The sequence below is a fragment of the Vicugna pacos genome, chromosome 3, assembly GCF_048564905.1.
Source record: "Vicugna pacos chromosome 3, VicPac4, whole genome shotgun sequence".
Classification (NCBI taxonomy): Eukaryota; Metazoa; Chordata; class Mammalia; order Artiodactyla; family Camelidae; genus Vicugna; species Vicugna pacos.
This window is the reverse complement of record NC_132989.1, coordinates 91,566,244-91,585,526: the sequence shown is the minus strand read 5'-3', so window position 1 is coordinate 91,585,526 and position 19,283 is coordinate 91,566,244. Positions and strand designations below refer to the sequence as shown.

Genomic DNA, 19,283 nt, shown 5'->3' with positions numbered 1-19,283 from the left:
TTGTTAATAAGTAAGTTAAAAATATTATCCAGGAAGCAGAAGTACTTCTTAATTTTATTATAATATTGAATAAAAAGAATGGACAAATTCTATGAGAATGTTGAGCTCATCTGGAGGCTTAATCTTTTTGTTTTATTAATAGACTTTTTTTTTTAGAGCAGTTTCAGGTTCATAGAAGAACTGAGCAGCATACAGAGAGTTCGTACATAGCCCTCCCCACCCACAAATATATACTTCCCTATCCTCAACATCCCTCATCAGTGTGGCATGTTTGGTACAACTGAGGAACCAACATGGACATCAGCCAAAGTCCACAGTTTACAATAGGGTTCACTCTTGATGTTGTACATTCTATGGGTTTTGACAGATGCATAAGGACATGTAGCCACCACTATAGTATCATACAGAATAATTTCATTGCCCTAAAAATCCCTTATGCTCCATCTATTCATTTCTCCCTCCCTCCCTCTCTCCAAACCCCTGGAAACCATAATTTTTATTGTTTCTGTAGCTGTGCCTTTCCAGAATGTCATTTGATTAGATTCATACAGTTTGTAGCCTTTTCAGACTGGCTCTGGAAGCTTAATCTTGAGGAGGGGAAAATTCTACCCCTTTGAACATCATGGCCTCAAAATGAGAAACAGATGAGAACTTTGAATTAATCAACTGTCGATAAATGTCCCTGTCCTAAAGTAGAAACGTTACTCTTCAGTTTTTCGTGCCGAGCCCTACTATTTTTATTTAATGTAGAATTGTTAATTATCTTTATTATCTAGTTCAATCACACAAAGGTTAAAAATAGCTACCTAAACAGGCTGGTGTGAGGTCTCTGAAGCAGGTGCAATAGGGGCAATGAAGGGACACACTGACAAAGGAGGAGCAGTTGGAAAACTCACACAGTCAGGAAACTACCATCTCCTCCATAAAATACAACACAACGTGCTCACAATTACCACCATTTTATGGAAAAAGTTAAATATTTTATTATGAGGATAAAAAGAAAGAAAAATAAGATAGGGAACTTTAAGCTAACAGCTCTCAGTTATAAGAAGATTTCACTCTATGAAATATCTCTTTTCCCATCAAGACTAGATAAATAATCTTTGCACTAATCAGTAAGAAATGACATCACTGATGATACAGCAGGAAACAAAATCAATGCTCTGCCTTTAAGTAGCTTACATTCTATAAGGGTAATTCAGTAATTAATAAAATATAGCGGTTAAAAGTACAATAAAGTTATACGTGTACAGTGATAGAGTGACAGACTGCCCTAATTTAAACAGTGTGTTCAGGAAATATCCGCATGATAAGGTGATATTTGAGCAGAATCATTAATTAATTAAAAGACTGTGTTATGTATCTACAGATGGCAAATAGCAATTGAGTGGATGAAATAAAAGGAGGAATTTCCAGGATAGAAACAAGCTCGGTGTTGAGGAATGTCCACAATTGTGTGGCTTGGTGACGTGTGATGTTAAGTTTCTATTGGAGATACGTAAAATTTGGAATTTCCTGTAGTTAGATTTTTTTTTTCTGAACTCAAGAAACAAACCTATATAAACAGGCTGTGCATGCTTTTGCATGTTTATTTTTCTTTTTAACAACAATAAAGCTCCCTAAAGGGTTTACGATGTAAGTAACAGATTCAAAATCATGATGACTTATTTGGAGAATGTACAGACATGTTTCTTTACATAGCATCCTCACTATTACCAGGAGGACATGGGAGTGGGACAGGATAATGAATTAATGGAAGGACAGTTAAAACTGTCTGAGAGGTTTGACCCCAGGACTTGTTATGATACAGTTTTCCTGTATCGACCCCTGTAGCCTCGTAGGGGTACATTGCTAATTCCACTTACAAAAGCATGTCAAGTAAAATGAGTGAGTTTTTCTAAGCCTCAGTTATACCTTCAATGTCAATGTCATCAAAATATTTTAACAAATAATATTTTATTTCTTAATCAAACAGCAACACAGTCTCTTATCACTTATATTTCCCTTATGTGAGTGTAAACCTACTGACTCTCCATTAGCTCCAGTTTTACTCTTCCAATTAAGAGCAATACTGTGTCACCAATGCTTCATATTTGATTAGAAAATTAACTTTCCAGTATGCTTTATGCCCCGAATTTTATAGTAATTCAGATATGTATTGAAAATGTGATACTATATGAGATATCAGAAAACTTTTTTGTAAAGGTGCAGATATCAAACATTTTGTTGTCTGTAAACCATGCTGTTGTGTCACAACTATGGTGCTCTTATTGGATCCATAGTACCTAAACATAGATGTGGCTGTATTCCAATTCTACAACATTTAAAAACCGGATGGTAGGCTGGATCACTGAATCACTATGCTGTATGCAAGAAATGAATATAACACTGTAAATCAACTACAATTATACACACACACACACACACACACACACACACCCTAAAAAAAAGACTAGATAAATAAAACATAAATTTCTATCTTACCAAACCCAGGACTCCATTTTCACTTTGCAGATGGACAGTCATATTTGGGCTGATAAAGTTGCTGGCCAGAAGCGGGATCCCTATGCCCAAATTCGCTGGAAAAAAAGATGTTAAGGTCCAGCATATAGAAGGTGGAGAGATTATGCCATAAACCTTCTACATTATAAATCTGAACAGAAGCCTTCTTTAAAGGCACTTACTCTGAATGCAATCACTGAATAGATTCTCTCACCACCCTCTAAGCACTATTTTGTAATTTTTTCAAAAAGAAAATCTCAATTAATCATAGGTTTTCCCATAAAGACACTAAAGTAATGGCTTCAGAAGACTAGCCAAGAGATCATTTTTATTGTAAGACATATTTAGCAAATTTGGACTGTATTATGACTTACTATGACTGATGACAGATACAGTATGGCCCGACCTTTGTTTTAAAGCATTTTCCACTATTCAAAACTCCAACTGAAAATAAAGATGATTCAATATTCTAAAAACAGCTACCATTTCTGAATTTTAAAAAAAGATTTCTGACAGCATCAACTTGTCTGCCTAAGAAGTAGAGACTCCTTTGGATCACTGTGATAACATCCCCTGGTAACGACATTTTCTCTAAGACGTAAAGGGGAAGTTGGGGATGCTTAAGTTTCAGTGAATACGACTGAGACCATATAAAACGAAGCTGTGCTACAGCATCAAAGAGCTGACCGAGTGTGTTAAATCTTCCATAATCAAAATAGGGTATGATTTGCATGCAGTGGTGTGGATGCAATCTTGCCTCTTAACACAAGCAGACTGACCAGATCAGAAATACTGACACTGCCCAGAACTGCTGTCCATGCAGTCCACTATCACTGCACACCACAGACCCTGCCGGAATTGATGCAAAGAAAGATGGCACTCTGATGAGATTCGAGGAACAGGGAGTTCTTTGTGAATCAAGGCCAGAAAAGATTAAGTTCTTATGTGCTGCCATATTATAGACCATAGCGGCTGATGGGGCAACTCAGTGAACCAGGTCACCTCTTGTGAACGTAGTAAGTCTATGAAGCTGTGTTGATAGCTCCTTGGTCCACCTCTCACTGAATCAAAATCTAGTATAGAGTTATCTGTCCTTCATTCCTTTCAGCGATTCAAGGAACACACTGAGATATTAACTCCATTATAAGAAGGTAATTTCAAGTAAGGGCAACCCAAATTACAAGCTTTATACATCAACGCTGGCAACATATTCTATAGTTTTCTCAGTTCTTTAGTATGTTTTAGTGAGTCAAATACCAGAGAGAAAAAGATCTATGTACTTTGGGTTGAAAAAGAGTAGGTGATATGGAAGGACCATTTCTACGAATTGACTTACACATATTTTTCATAGGCAATATAATGACAGTGAATAAAGCATACCTAAAAGTCACAATTATCTAAAATTAGTGGTATCATATAGCCCATATTAAAATATCAGTGGTAGACCAATTGACTGGAAGTAAGAAGAAAACACAGAGGTGAGCTTCCGCCTGCTAAGTCAACTTGGCTGAGTCTGTATCTTGCTGACACTGGGGTTGGAAGAGGAGGCACTATTATACTCTCTTCCCCTATGTGAACTCCCACCACAACACAATGTATAAACTGAAAGATGAAGAAAAACAAGGTGGTGGAGGTGAAAAGAAAATACAAAAAGAAGAGTTCTCCCAATCAAGATCAGTCTGAGAGATGACATTCATGGACCAGAGGAAGCTCAGAGAATGCAGAAACACATCATGCTTCTAGCACCTCCTGTCCGAGGGCTTTAAGTATGGCTTTACTGTATTCACCATTCAACAAATATTTATTTTATCATGCACTATTTGAATTTATATGTATTATTTGTATTATATAGTTCAAGGGTTGATGTCTTGAGAATTAGCAAAATAGTGAAAAGACTCCCTGTTATTTAAACACATTCAAAATCCAAATATTAACTGCATTAAATTATCTCTATCCAATCTCTTTATTGACAAAGCATCTAAAAGAATCTGAATCATTCACTGAATACCTTTACAAAACATCAGACATAAAAGGTACACTCACGGGACCTTTGTCCAAGGAAACAAGAGGTTGTTAAGAAGCTGGATCTCATGTTTCAACAAGTATGTAAATGTCAGAACACAGAAAATAAATAGCACTGGCTATAACTAGTGCTTCTGAGATCTGAAGCCCTCATCTTGGGTAATCTCTTTTCCCAATTACTTTTAGCCAAATACCAAATCGTACTGGAATCCATTGCATGTTAGAGAATAGCTGAAAAATTCTGGGGCATCGTTTTGTTTCAAGAAGACAAAAGGTTTATAATTCCAGTTTCAAGTATCTTGGTATCTTGAGGTCATATGCCACATTTTGTAAAACTCAGCCAATTGCTTTAGAACTTACAATGAACTAGAAGAGAATCACTGTGCAGGAGGCCAACAAACTGATGAATATGTAAAAAGTGAGGGCTATGTCTTTGCCCAGCCCCAGAAAGATAAAGGATACCATACATGCCGTCCTCAAATTCAAGAGCTGCCCGCTTGATGATACGTTCCCTTACATTATCTCCAGGTTTAACAGATTTGGTTTTTACATCTTCCTCTTTCCGGATTGATATACGCTTTAAAATAAACAGAAATAAATTATTCATGGTTGAGGTATACCTTGTATTTTATCACTGCTGAAATACAAAATTAGATCGGAGAAAAATTTAACTCTCTCCCATTACTAGTATGAGGTAAATCTGCAATATAACAGAAGTTTTTTTTTTTCTAAAGAATCACATGGATGACATTTGATGACAGAAATAATTCTTCAGAAAGTAAGTGAAAGAGGTCAGCTTTGTTTGAAGAGGAAGTTATACTTGTTCTGTCTCTTTGAAGCAAATAATCCCTCTGTTACTGTCACACTGAGTGCTACCACTAGTACTCGTAAACCTCCTGCAACTGAATTCTCCTCAGGTGCCCAGGGATTGAGCCAGAACAAAGGAAAAACGAATAGACCTTGGGACTCTGTTTTTGTGGGGCTGTCAGAATGTGTTTACTGGGTATTACTGCTGCCAATTGCCTATTTCCACCTGCAGAGTCGAGACTGGTTTTGCTGTAAGTGCATCACAGGAATCATAAAAATATCCAGAAACCAGCCAGAAAACTATTTCCCTTACTAAATCTCCTTAACAGAGTCTGGTTCCTGTTTGCAAGTGTCCCATTTTTCCCTCCTTGGACCCTGACATTAGTTTTAGATTGCAGAATGTCTTTCTGTTTGATGTCCACAGGTAGAGGGTATCCCTGAATCCCTCATATCTCTTACTGCATGTCTATTCTGTTGCTGATCTCTAGACACTTCTCAGTCTTGATATTAATGCTGGCCCAGCTGGTCTTCCCACTTTCAGTAGCCTTAGAATACCGCCAATGCTCCTGGTACCCTCTCCCTGCCACGATCTCACATACCCACCAGCTGCCCACAACCCAGCACTCATGGGAAACTATGTTCTTTCTGAACTCTATGCAATGTGCAACGACTACAAGACAGATAGACAGTTCCGGACACTCAAACACTAACAGTCCAGCAGGGATAAAGTCATCAAATACCTGATTATCCTTCTCTACCCTGTAGGACAGCCAGCCAAAACGGTGCATCAGAAATTAGGATGGTTACAGAAGCCTGGAAGACACAGCCTAAAAAATCACGTAACTTAGTGATAGACACTTTGTAAACACAAGGCACCGTTGAGCTGGACAATAACAGAGATGATCATGTCCCCTCAAGACAGACACAGAAGAAGCACCTATTAAGATTCAAAGCAAAACTTCTGTTCGGCTCTCACTCCTTATCTTCTGGAATGGCCCCAGGGACACATCTCTGATAGTCAGACCCATAAAAACTGACAAATAAGCTAAGTCAATTACCTCAATTCTTTTCTCATATTTTTCTCCTTTTATAAGGCGATGTACGTAGATCTTAGGAATATGAATGTCTTCTGGGGCAAATGATCCAATATCCACAATTTCTTCAACCTAGGCAAAGAGAAAAAAAATTTTAATTAAATAGTGAGAGCTTAAATTGAATATTTTTTAGTTAAAAAAAAGGTGAAGTATATGCATTTTTACCTCCAACTTAGGTTGGATATACACTGTGAAATACACACATATACACATACAAATATACGTATACATCAAAAAGAATAAATACACACACACAAACTTCTAGACCCATGAAAAAAGAAGAAATTCAAATACATGTGTCTGAATATAAAATACAGAACACAAAGCTCTAAAACTTTGCTTAAAACAGCCTCTGTTACAAATTTGTCAAACGGTTTGTCAGTACAGCTGCTCAAACCTTCACAAATTGCAGCTCAACTATGCAAAACTTGAAAGCACATGCCTTAAATCCAGATTTTCAAAATTAATGAGGAATTTATCATATCAAAGACAAAAATCTGTAACAACATCTGCTTGGTCAATTGCTTTTTAAATATAGAGACAAATGTGATTTGTAACCATTTTTAATTATTACTGTCATTAGCTTCCTAGGATCGTGATAGAACTGCAATTGCTGAAATAATTTCATTTTAAGATAGATCACTAATTTCAATATGGAAATCTGAAAAAGGAAATATCAACTAATAACTCACAATTCTAATAATTAGAATTAAAGTCATTCGCAGAGCAAAAGGGGCATTTTATAGCAATATGGGGTGCCTCAAGTTAGTCTCCTATTTTAGAATTCATTTTTCAAAAGGACAAAAGAAACTGTTTTTTCAATACCAACATTAAAAAAAAACGCTCATAATAACAAGGATCAAGAAAAATTAAGCTCAACATTGCTGGAATCAAGAAATTATCTTTCTGTGCCAAGAAAAACATTATTTTGAAGATTGAGAGTACTCAACTTAATAGATGCCACAGCCAAATCTGAGGACTATTTGCTTAAATGAACTGACTTGTACAAGGAAAGTTGTATAAAACTTGTCTCCTTAACTAATAAGTGAATTCTCCAGAAGTTTTTGAGGTTAAGTAGCCCTCTTTATGTTATTCTACCATGTATACCCACACCACACTCCTCCTACATGGAAAGAATAACAGGATTGCAAGAGCCATTTTCATTATTGTGCAAAAAGAATATACATATATTCAGATATATATATCTGAAAAAGAATAGGACATGGTAGATAAAAGCTATCTTCTTTGACAAACGGAAGGATCTTAACAAAAATCAAACAAAAACTCCAAGAGTCCGTAAATATGTGGGCATCCAAGTTGAAACAGTGGATAGAGATACAAATCTACACTCATCTAAGAATGAATTAAGAGGAGGCAGGAGACTCCCCATCACTATCCTCTGTATCTTCTCCTCCAAACTGCCCTATGCTCTGATATATCAGGAGCACAGCCCTTACTTTTTACATAGTCATCAGGTTACCTGGCATCCTGCACAGTGATTCTCTTCTCTTCTAGGGCATTGTAACCAAGGTGGTGACCAGGTAAACAGGGGGTGCACGTAGGAAGTGCAAAGCAGCTAAGCACCACTTCTGACTCTTCAACCAGCTGGAAATTTCAGCCATTTGAGTTAATTCACATCTTCACATTGATTTAATTCAAGCCTTCAAAGAAGTTCTCAACTTCAAAATTTTATCCTGAGGATGTATTACTCTAAGGATATATATGAAGCCATCATCCTGAGCACATATGTGAAGATTTATCACTCATGAAAATATTGGCCACAGCATTTGTTAACCTAATAAAGAACTGGAAACAACCTCGAGGATCAACAATAGGATAATTGTAAAATATATAGGGTGCATCCACGTGACAAACCAACATTATGCTCTCATAATATTTAATGACAATTCATAATGTTTCATAAAAACACAAGATTTTGTATAGATGATTATTCACAAATACGCTCTTTGGCTCAAACAATTATTTCCATATCTACAAAAAACAGAAAAAACAACAGAAATTAACACTGAAATGTTAATAATTATTATCTCTGGGTGATAATACAAGTTATTTTTGTTTAACTTTACTTTTATAATCAAAGGGTGAAAAACCTACTTGTTTTTTTAAAAATGCAATAGACAGCAAGTAGACAGTTTTAAAAACTAGGAGATACATAAGGGTATGTGATAAATTCCTTGATTAGTTAGACATGTACTGAAAGAACATGTTAAAAAGAAAACAGAGACTTAAGAAAAACTGTGGTTTTAAACTCTAAGAGCACTTACAACACTATGAAATAAATCAAGGAAACCCTTTTGGTTTATGTTTTTGAAGGTGATGCAAATTATCTCCATGCCTAATGCTACTTCAAAAGTTCAGGCCCTCCTATCTCTTGCTTGAATTATTGCAGCAGCTTCCCAATTGGTCTCCCTGCCTCTACCCTTCAGCAGGGGTAAGGAGCATAATGGAGAAGAAAACAGAGTAATACCTCTCACTTAAGCCAAAAATGCCGACAGGACCCAATCGCTATTTCCTTCTGATTCCACCAAAGAAAGTTTTAACGAAAAAAAAAAAAAAAACTACCAAAATAAGCAAACTTTCTTTACCAAGGGCAATTACATCATGACTTTCACAACAAATGGAGTGAAAGAATGTGTCCTAGTAAAACCGCTCTGATGAAAAGCGAGGATCTGGTTAAATGTAATCAGTTCCAGGCTTTGTCATCCTAATACAATGGTTTTCATATTGAAGAAAATGCATGGGCAGCATTTGTCAAAACAATATCAACACTCAACAGAACTGAAGATTTCTATATAAGAATCAAAGCTTTCTCAGAGTTGGTTAGCAGAGTTAATCGTAAAGGAAGAAAATATTTGAAGTACAAACCAAAAGAAGAAAACATATGTTTTCAGACAATCTGTGAAAACAGTTTATTAAAAAAAAAAAACTGAAGAGGCAGAACTATCTTAATGCTAGCTGCTGAAGGGACTGAAGACTTCTGTGCTGGTTTTGTGTGATCTTGAGAGAGAACAGTAAAAAAGAACCAATGGGGGTGGGAAGTCTGGTGAGATCAGGCAATAACAGAAGAGTCAGAGGAAATTTGGAAAAAAAAAAGATGAATAAAATGAGTTTGTTCAGGAAGAGGTAAAACTACAAGCTCACGAGAGCACTCACTAAGCATGGCAGAAATGTACCTCCTGAAATCAGAAATGAGTAAGGTAGAGAAAAAAGAACAAAGAAAAAGCCTCAGTGCAAAGCACTGGGCATGCTTCAGTGTCCTCAGACAAGATGAAGATGGAGAAGAGGTGGTAGCTAAGAGCAACCCAGGCTTCTCCCTGGCACTGTGCATAGTTCTAACGCAGCACCATCTGGTGCATGGAGAAACCGAGACACTTGAGGCTTCTCTAATTAGTACTTGTCTTCAGTCATTAGCAAGAAAATAGAGGCTAGGAAATGTTAATTATCATTGATCTGAACTTTGTTTTAAAAGGTTGCTTTCTCTGTCCTGCACCCTTCCAACTTGGTAATTCTGAAAAGTTTTATTTTAAAGCTCAGAGAAAGCTAGGAATTCATCCTCGGGTGGCAAGGTTTTTGTTTTCACTCGGCAAACATTACTTATATCTCAGGTAAAGTAACAGAGGCGCAGCAGGACAACAACCTTCTTATTTTTTATTTTATTTCAGTGACAACCTCAATGGTCATAGCCCCAAAAATGGGCCCGACGTGGAGGTGGTTAGTGGGAAAAGCTGCACACCTGCAAACCTTGCCAAGTGACCCAGAGGGTTGTGGTGGGAGGAAGGGGAGGACTCACACTGCAGATTTTTTTTATCCTGAGTCATTTTAACCTTCAAAAAGGTTTAGAATGAATATTCGTCTTTTATCAAGAAATTTTAAAAAGCAAACAACAAGCAATAATGGCTAGAATCATTACTTAAAAAAACCACTAAGTAACCCCAAATTAGGGGGAAAGAAAGAAACAAAGAAAAAGAAACAAAGAAAGAAGTCTTGGAAAACCAGAAAAATAGAAGAGGGAGAGAACAGCAACAGAAGTTACAAGGTAGATGCAGGGGTGCTCCAGGTACTAATTTAACTCTAAGAATGGATAAGAGGAAGAGGGAATGCAGAGCAAAAGGGGGGTCAGCATTCAGGGCATCCTTCCCAAAATCCAAAGGAGCAGAAAAAGAAAAAGAAAAAGAAAATTCAAAGGAGCAAGAAGGTGCACAATCTTTGTAAGCTTCATACTAAGGGGTGATGTGACTAGTACAAAAGTAAGGGAGAAAATGGCATGAAAGCTAAAAGGGCCAAGAACAAATACATAGGGTCTTAGACATCTCTATAGAAATGGACAAAGACTGAAAGGATGAATGACTATTCATGATCTGCAACCTTAAACATGGTTGTAAAGATGACTGAATAGTCATTATTGAAACCTGGCAGACTGGGTCTCATGCTAATGGACACTGTCTAGTGTCCAGTGAAAAGAAGCTGGCAAAAAAACAAGCTATGTCAAGAAAATATGCACTTGCCTGGGAAGCTGCTGACCTAGCGATGAGATGTGGTAGAATATATTTAAAGTGACTTTAAAGGGAGAGAGGGTATCACACTAATGGCCATATTATCACAGTGCTCATCAAACTAAAGATGTAGATGGTATATTTTTAACAGAAATGACAAACCTGACTTGGAAACAAAATAGTGATATAAGATGGTGATGTCATGACACTAATTATTTGAACATCTTCTGTTCATCATATTCTGCTGATAAATTCTGTATTGTCTTCTGACAAGTTTCAATTTTTAAGAATGAAAGAGTGAGAGAAACCATGATTTTGGACAGCTAACCAATAAGGATAAACTTCTTGGTAAAGCAGAAATGATGGAAACCCTGAGAGAAAGTGACAAGGTAAAATTGGAATTTATAATAGACCAGGAATTGAATCCCAGGCATACGTAGAAATGTATTCTGGTCTTTGAAGGAAAGCAGGTTTCAAAAAGTTGAGAGAAAAAAAAAAGCAGGATCAAGTAGTCCAAAACTAAACGGCAGAAGGGCTTACGAGGGATGTGAGGCTCTCAACACCCCTACTCTGACAATATGAAACGGATCATCTTGATGATGAGAGAACGGCAAACAAAAAACACAATAACATAGTTATTTTAGTTATGTGTTTCCTCATATTTAAGAAGGGCCCATACAAAAGAGAAACACGCATTACCTAGGACAAATGGAAGTCACATGAAAGAGGTCACCTTAAGAGATAGGTCAAAACGTACAAAATTGGAATGAGTTATGTCCAAATGCTGAAGATGATGAAAGAGTGGTTTCTGGGGCGATTTTGTTCTTGCTGCTGATGGGGAGAGTTCAGACATGATCATCATGATGGCTGGAGACTGAACACAGAAAAAAGCACAGGAGTTCAATTCCACTTTCCTCTTGATTCCCCCATCAGGGAAAGGGCAGAACTAATATGGCTAAAGAAGAATTGAATTTCAAGAAGAAATATCTAGGTTCTCTGAAAGAATTCTAGGCTGCAGATCCACAAATTTATATCCCAGGATTCTTAAAGGGCCTGAAAATATAGTCACAGAATTACAGTCAAGTGAAAAACGGTAGAGATGTCAGTAGATGGAGAGGCATAGATACACCTTTTCAAAATGCGGCTTAATTCGCAACAGTGTTCTAAAATGGATTATTAAACAGATGGTCTATAAGGTCATAAACAGAAAAGAATACCGTCAGACACCAGTACAAGTTTCACCCCAAACCAAGCCATTCCAAATGAACTTCATTAATGTGCAGATCCAGCTAGCACACTGGGGAGCCAGGAGAAAAGCATTGTGTGATATCACAAAGCACCTGACCAAGCCCCTCACACAAGAGTTTTATAGACATAGTGGGGAAATGTGACTTGGTTTCATTCACTTTAAATCAACAAATATGAATTAAGCACATACTAAATACAACAATGAAGAAAATAGGGAACCTGCACAGAGAGGGAGATAACAAGTACCCAATGGCCTGACAAGGTCTTAGAGGTCTCCGATGCTGTGGTTTTTAACTTTGGGGGAAACACATACTTCTTTAAAAAATGTGATGAAAGCTATAATATCTGTTCACACACAAGAATATTTGTGACGTATAAAATCCTTAAGATTGCAAAAGTTTGGGTGAGAAAAACAATGATCAAGGAGGCCAGCCACTCTTTTAATGCTTCAAGAATAGTACATCCCTGGAACAAGCCTGCATCTTTATACCACAGTTATAAAGAGTCAGTTTCCCTTTCTTGCAATCAAGAGAGTTCTTTCTTACAATTAAAACAGGGTGCCTAAGATAAAATTCTGTCTAGTTTTATTAGCAAGAAGAGGTGTAATTCACCTGATCACTAGTTTCCTTTAAATTATTTGTACTATCAAACTACAGAAATGAGTAATTCTTATTTGACATCTTATGTTTGCCATTATAGTATATAAACTTTAATCCAGTCCCAGCTCCATTTTAAAGCCCCACCATTGCTTTTCTTTCTCCTTATAGCCCTACTTTTAATTGACATTATCTTGTATATTTTCTGTGTCTTGCGAGCTACTTTATAGCATCGCTGGAACAAAGTGGATAAAAACATTTATCAAATTGGAGAATGATACAAGATAGGAAAGAATAGTTGATATAATGAAAATAGAAAGCTTGGTCTCTACCAGTAAGGAAAATAAAATGAGCCAATTAACTGAATGAAATTCAGCAGAGATCAAACTTAATATTGTAAAATAACACTCAGCCTACTAATTTTTTTTCTAGGAAATAAAAGGGTTTAGCTAACCACCAGCAAAAAGATTGTGTGACAGAGATATCCTCAGATCACCAAAAGAATCTTCTTTTCTCCACTTGCTGCCCAACCTCAGAGCTGATGATAATCACCTTAAACCTAGTGCCCCTCATTACAAAACAGAAACAGCCCTTCCTCCCTACAACGTCTCATTTAAAAACAGGAGGTGAGAAGGCAAATGGATGAAGCAATCTGAACTCATTAGAAGAAAAGCTTTGCCTAAGATAAGACAGTTTATTAAAACTATGACTAGCAGCAAAATTAATAGGACATATTGACCTCAAAAAAGTAGGAATATTACTTGCTTCATGAACTATCCCAGTAATTTTTATAATGTGAAAAAACTGTTTTTAAAAAACAAATTTAAAAGGAGTTTATGGTAAGTATTATTTTTACTTCCACTGACTCTAATACCAAACAGTCTAGTCCATGATGGTATCTTGCCTAATACTTTTCATGTAACTAAAAATGCCAGTCTTCACTAAGCATGTGATTTACTAACATGCAGGCAGTATTATTTTATCCAATTTTATTTGTCATATCTTTTTCTAAGAGAAAATCTTATTAGCAAATCCAAAGAAGAAATTAAAATGAGTACCTCTACCCATAAGAATTAAAATACTTCTAACACGTTCATTCAAAGCACCAGCCTTATCTATAATAGTAAGAAAAAAATTATACCATTATTACACACTCCAAGAAAAAGAGAGAGACATGATATAATTAACAGAATTAAACTAGGGACATTTTTCAATGAAGAGAGTTATGGAAAACCAGGGAGAGAAAGTAAGTTTGTGTTGGGTTTTAAAGTCACAGAAAAACTGCCTATTTGTGATGTCAAGTAAAACTTTAAAAGGCTACTCTTTAAGACTGTTTCATCAATTTGGGACTTTTTATAATGCAAGAACACAGTATTTAACACAGAAACTGCAAAGGAGAATTGGGTTAAATCCTAGCATTTCCAGAACACAGATAAATAGCTGCTTAATCCAACAGGGATTGTAACTCGAATTCAGTTTGTGAATGACTCAATTCCTAAATTTAAAATCGTTTAGCATGTGCAGTTTTGAATAAGAGCTTTATTTTTCATTTAATCTTCTAAATGTTCTCAATATGTTTTCATTACTAGGTAGCAGTAAGCAAAGTTGAATCCTATTTATTTCATTAAGAAAATTAAAATGCCATGTTTGATTTCCCTGATTTAGTGTAATAAAGTAGTCATTAGATGCAAAAATAAATACATTTTGAAACAAAATAGCCTCTTTCCTCTCTCCGTAGTTCAATTTCCCAAACTAGACCTTTAAGTCCTAAAGACATTCAAACATATTCATCACATTCTCAGCTGTGATTTTAGCACTAAGATCAAATGACTCTTCCCCTAGGACAACTGGCAGAGACATACAATCAGTTTTACGGCTGGCATCACTTGGATTCAGTTTTTTCCAACAAATTTAATCTCAACCTCTACCCGTCACTAAATAACCAGGGTCAGTCCTAACTCTGAGGTTATCATTCACAGCAGTGACTAGAACCTACAGTAAATAAAGCTGGTCAAAGTCCCAAATCTGAAAGGTCTTCTCAGCACACATAGCTCATCCTCAAAATTCAACAACGTATTCAAAAAGTTAAGAATGACAATTAAGGTGGGGAGGGTACAGTTGAAGTGGTAGAGTACATGCTTAGCACATGCTTAGCCCACGCAAGGTCCTGGGTTCAATCCCCAGTACTTCCCTAAAAATAAATAAATAAGTAAACTTAATTATCTCCCTCTCAAAACATAAAAAATTTTAAAAAATTTTAAAAAGAATGACAATTAAAAGAAGTACCCTGATCTTTTAGACAGAAGTTCTCCCCTTAAAGAAGGCTCTGGTTGATAGAAAACAGTAATTGACTGCTGTCTATAGTTTGTGAGAGATCTTTGTCCACATGATTCTAAAGCCATATACTTCACTGACTTCTCCTATCCTTAAAAAACAAGGAGATAACAGAATATGACACAGAGAACTGAATTTTGGGGTCAAAAGACATAGATTCTGAGTTCTAGCTGTACCATCATCTAGTTCTGTGTTCTCATGTGAACCACGTTAAGGTCATTTCATCTCTAAAGTGTAAAAACTGAACATTAAATGATGCCTACTATTCTTTCCAGGCCTTGCATGTTGTCAGTCTACATCAGTTACTGGATTGTTCCACAAGAAGACATTAAAGCACAGACATTATTGTCTGCAGCATCTTTCTCGTTACTCTGGGTTGTTGCGTACAAGATCAATCCCCTTTTACTGCGTGCACTTTGTTAAATGCAGCACATGGTTTTAATTCCATGCCACTTAGTAAACCTTCAATACTCCTCTATGCTTGTGTATTTGCTATGCCAATTCTCTCCTGACTAACCAGGCTGTTGCGTTTAAAAGGCCAGTTTATTTGCCACTAATTTATAATCCTTTATATATCTAGTTAACAACCATATGGCTTGTTCTCCTTTAGCTGAGCAATAAAAAGCCTACTGAATGAGACACACCATCTATTTTAGCTAGCATTAAAAGACGCACCTTGAGATAAAATGACCCCAGAGAAGTCAGAGGAAGCCAGTCACGGTAATAAGGAAGGGAATCACAGATTACTAAGTCTCTCAAAGCAGGGCCCAACAAAGTCCTCAAATACAAAGCCATCAGGAAGAACCACTGAACATAAGGTGTCTTTTACTTTCTTAGATGACAGCAGGATAATGTCCATCAACTAAAATGGGCACAACAGTGCTAAGCCTGCAAATTGATGTTCATGTCACCTGCCGGCTAGGTGATTCAAACATCATTTAATGAGCACCTATTGCAGCCCAGGCATTGTGCCAGGTGCTGGGGATACAGAGATGAGTAGGACAAGGTCCCATGAGGTGCTCACAGTCTAACAGAGGACATAAGTGAACAGCTAATCGCAATATAACATGGTAATAAACGCTAAAATAGATGGAGAGCTTCAGTGAGAAGGTAGAAAATGAGCCACAAAGAGAAGAATGGGGAGGGCATTCCTGGCAGCAAGAATGGCCAGGGCAAAGGCCAGGAGTCAGGGAAGGATGTGATCTTTGGAGGAATGTGGAGAGATGGCACCTGTGAAAGGACTTCGAGTAGGTGGGAACAGGAGTGGCAGAAAGAAGTGTGAAATTTTTATTTTATAGAACGAGGAACCAATTTTGGAAGAGTTATCAGAAATAGCAATAGCTAACCTGCACAAAAAAGCAATGTGATTTCTTTCCTCCATACCTGAAAGAACTCTGAAGAGAATTCGTCTTAACCAGTGTTGCTAGGGCAGTTTTTTTTGATTATAGTGGCTTCTCGCCAGAAAAAAATTTCTAAAACCTTGGCAATTACATCCTCTCACTTTTACTAATTTTTGGTTGTGCACCTGGATTTTCTAAGGGCCTAGTAAAAGGTCACTGGGAAATTTGAAAATACTCTAATTTTAGGAGGCCAACATATGTTACATGTTCAAACTACAATAATGATACATGCAGAAATGCATTTATAAGAAATGTAACCGGAAACACAAAAGGGGTCAATGAGTAATGTTTTTCATTTTTCCTCTCACACATTTCGCACTTAAATCATTTATGTAAGCTATGACTTTAAAATGCCTTCTTTTTTCAGCTATAATCTTGAACCAAAAAGATTCAGAAAGTAAATCCTTAAAAATAAAAAGCAGCTAATTTTTAAAGTGAAACAATCTTGCATAAGCCCTAATTATCACTTCAGTGTTGCAGTCTAGATCTATATTTGAAGTGAAAAAAAAAATTTCTTATAAGGTCTCTGGAAGGAGTGAGGAAAGCCACTATTATTTTAATCGGAGTGACTTTACAATCACAAGCTAAATTGTTAACACCAACATGGAATAAATCGGTAAGTAGGTCTAAAGTCATTAGATAAAATAAAAGGAGAATGCAAAATCAGTAAATGGAATCTTTGCCCTTTCTTTGCAGTAAGACAGTTTGCAAGAGTGCACTCCTCAGCTTCTGTCAGTCACGCTGTGCCTTATTATTCAATAACCTCTCAGGAGAGAATAACACGGGTAAAGATTCCCAAACCATTAGATTATGTTAGAAATACCCTCTGGCCCTTTCTTCTCCTTTCTTTTTTCAACAGGATATATGTCCTCGTTTGCAATGAGATGATTCTGTGGGAATCATGATTGTAAGTTTTAGAAAGCTGTCCCAAAACAGTGAATCAACAGAGCACTTGACTCACACCTCATTTTAGGAATGTGTTCTGGGGGTACAGCTGCCAGCCAGTTACTTTCTCTCTGAGCCTCATCCATCTTTACTTCCATAACCAGGTTACTGCCTCAAAGTCGAGATGCTCTTCATTTTAAACCCTACTAGCCAAAGAGCCAATCAAGCTCTTGTCTAGGGTCCAGCAGCTGGAGGATCCCCCAGGAAGCTGGGTTCAAATCCAGACAGCCTAACTCCAGAGTTCACATGTCAACCACAATTGTGCACTCCCTCCTCCCTCTTATACCACTCATCATCTAAGTGGGAGAGTCAAGAACACCTGGGCATGAAATGCTGGAGACATTCCCATTCACACAATGATAGCAATACTTATATAACACACAAAATCACAAAAGAAATACAAACAGCCAATAAATATTCAATTTCCCTTGTCATCAAAGATATGCAAATTAAAGCCATAGGACAGCTTTTTTCACCCAGCAAATTATCAAAAAAAAAAATTAAGTATAATATCCATGTTGTCAAGAATACTTCAGAATGAAACTTCTATACATCATTATGGGATTATAATTGAAATTACTTTCCTAGAGAACAATTTAGCAATGTTTATCAAAAGCTTGTAAAATGCTGATGCACAAAGTCAAAAAATCCACTTCTAGGAATTTCATCAAATAATCAGACATGCACAGAAATAAAGATATCCACTAAAGCACTATTAAAAATAGCAATGGAAAACAACATGAAAGTCCAACAATAGAGTTGTTAATATAAATTTCAGTATAACTATTAAAATATCCTCTTTTTGGAAATATTTAGTGACCTCCAAAAACATTCTTAATGTTTTATGTAATGCAAAAAAGAATATAAAATATGATCCTAATTTCACAAAAGCAAACATACAGGTACAAATAGGAATTAAAGAAATCAAACGAAAAGACATCCAATTCCATTTTTTTCCTTGAGGCCCCTGGTTCCATGGAGGGTGTGTCTCCACACTCCATTTTGGTCCATCCCCACCCAAATGTCCTTGGACGTGTGAGCCAAGAGGAAAAGTGTAAAATGCCTGCAGTCCTATCCTTCCTTCACAATTCACCACACATAAATACCGACATAAATACCCAAAGAAACAAAGCCAAGAAATAGAAAGGGGGGCTGTGGGGTTAGAGCCAAAAACCACGCAAAATAACCACCACTAGGATCCCACAGTAATTACTTTATCATTACATTTAGCACCCACAACTTCTAATTTCAGGTTAGTACTACCTCACCAACTAAACTGTGAGATGGTCTACAATAATCACTGTCTCATGTAGCAGATCCTTATCATCTGTGCACTGAACAGTCATGTTTTTTACTATATTCCCAAGGAACTCTGAAGGTGTTAATCTGTAGATTTTGTCAGCTATGAACTTGACTCACTGTGCAGTTAGAATGGATTTCTAGCTCATCATCCATTTCCCACATGTAAGTGAAGTATTGTTTTTATCTATACATGGTCACACATGCAGTAACTTCTTGAAAGAATGAAACTTTTATTTTCTTATAAAAGTCAGCACACAGGACCAATAATGTAGCTCTTGGATACATGGACAAATATAAGAAATCAAATATCAAACTCAGCAATGGCTCAGATTCAGAGCACAAATGAGCCCACTATATATTCTATAGGGAAACAAAAACAGGCAATTTATTAATCTTTCAAGAAGTGTTCCAACCAGTAGATTGGGTTAATACCAAAGAATGCAATTGCTGGATTATGTGGTAAGAGTATGTTTAGTTTTGTTGGAAACTGCCAAACTGTCTTTGGAAGCAGTTGTACCA

The 19,283-nt window shown here is 36.6% G+C and overlaps 1 protein-coding gene across 1 annotated transcript in view; it reads right to left on the bottom strand.

The window, feature by feature from the left end:
* Positions 1-19,283, bottom strand: part of OXCT1 (3-oxoacid CoA-transferase 1) — a 120,825-nt gene that overhangs the window by 60,722 nt on the left and 40,820 nt on the right. Inside the window, exons 8-10 of the mRNA XM_006207690.4 lie at positions 6,390-6,497; positions 4,987-5,101; positions 2,485-2,579 (exon numbers count right to left, since the gene is read on the bottom strand). Coding sequence (XP_006207752.1) covers positions 2,485-2,579; positions 4,987-5,101; positions 6,390-6,497 — 318 coding nt within the window. The remainder of the gene's footprint in view (positions 1-2,484; positions 2,580-4,986; positions 5,102-6,389; positions 6,498-19,283) is intronic.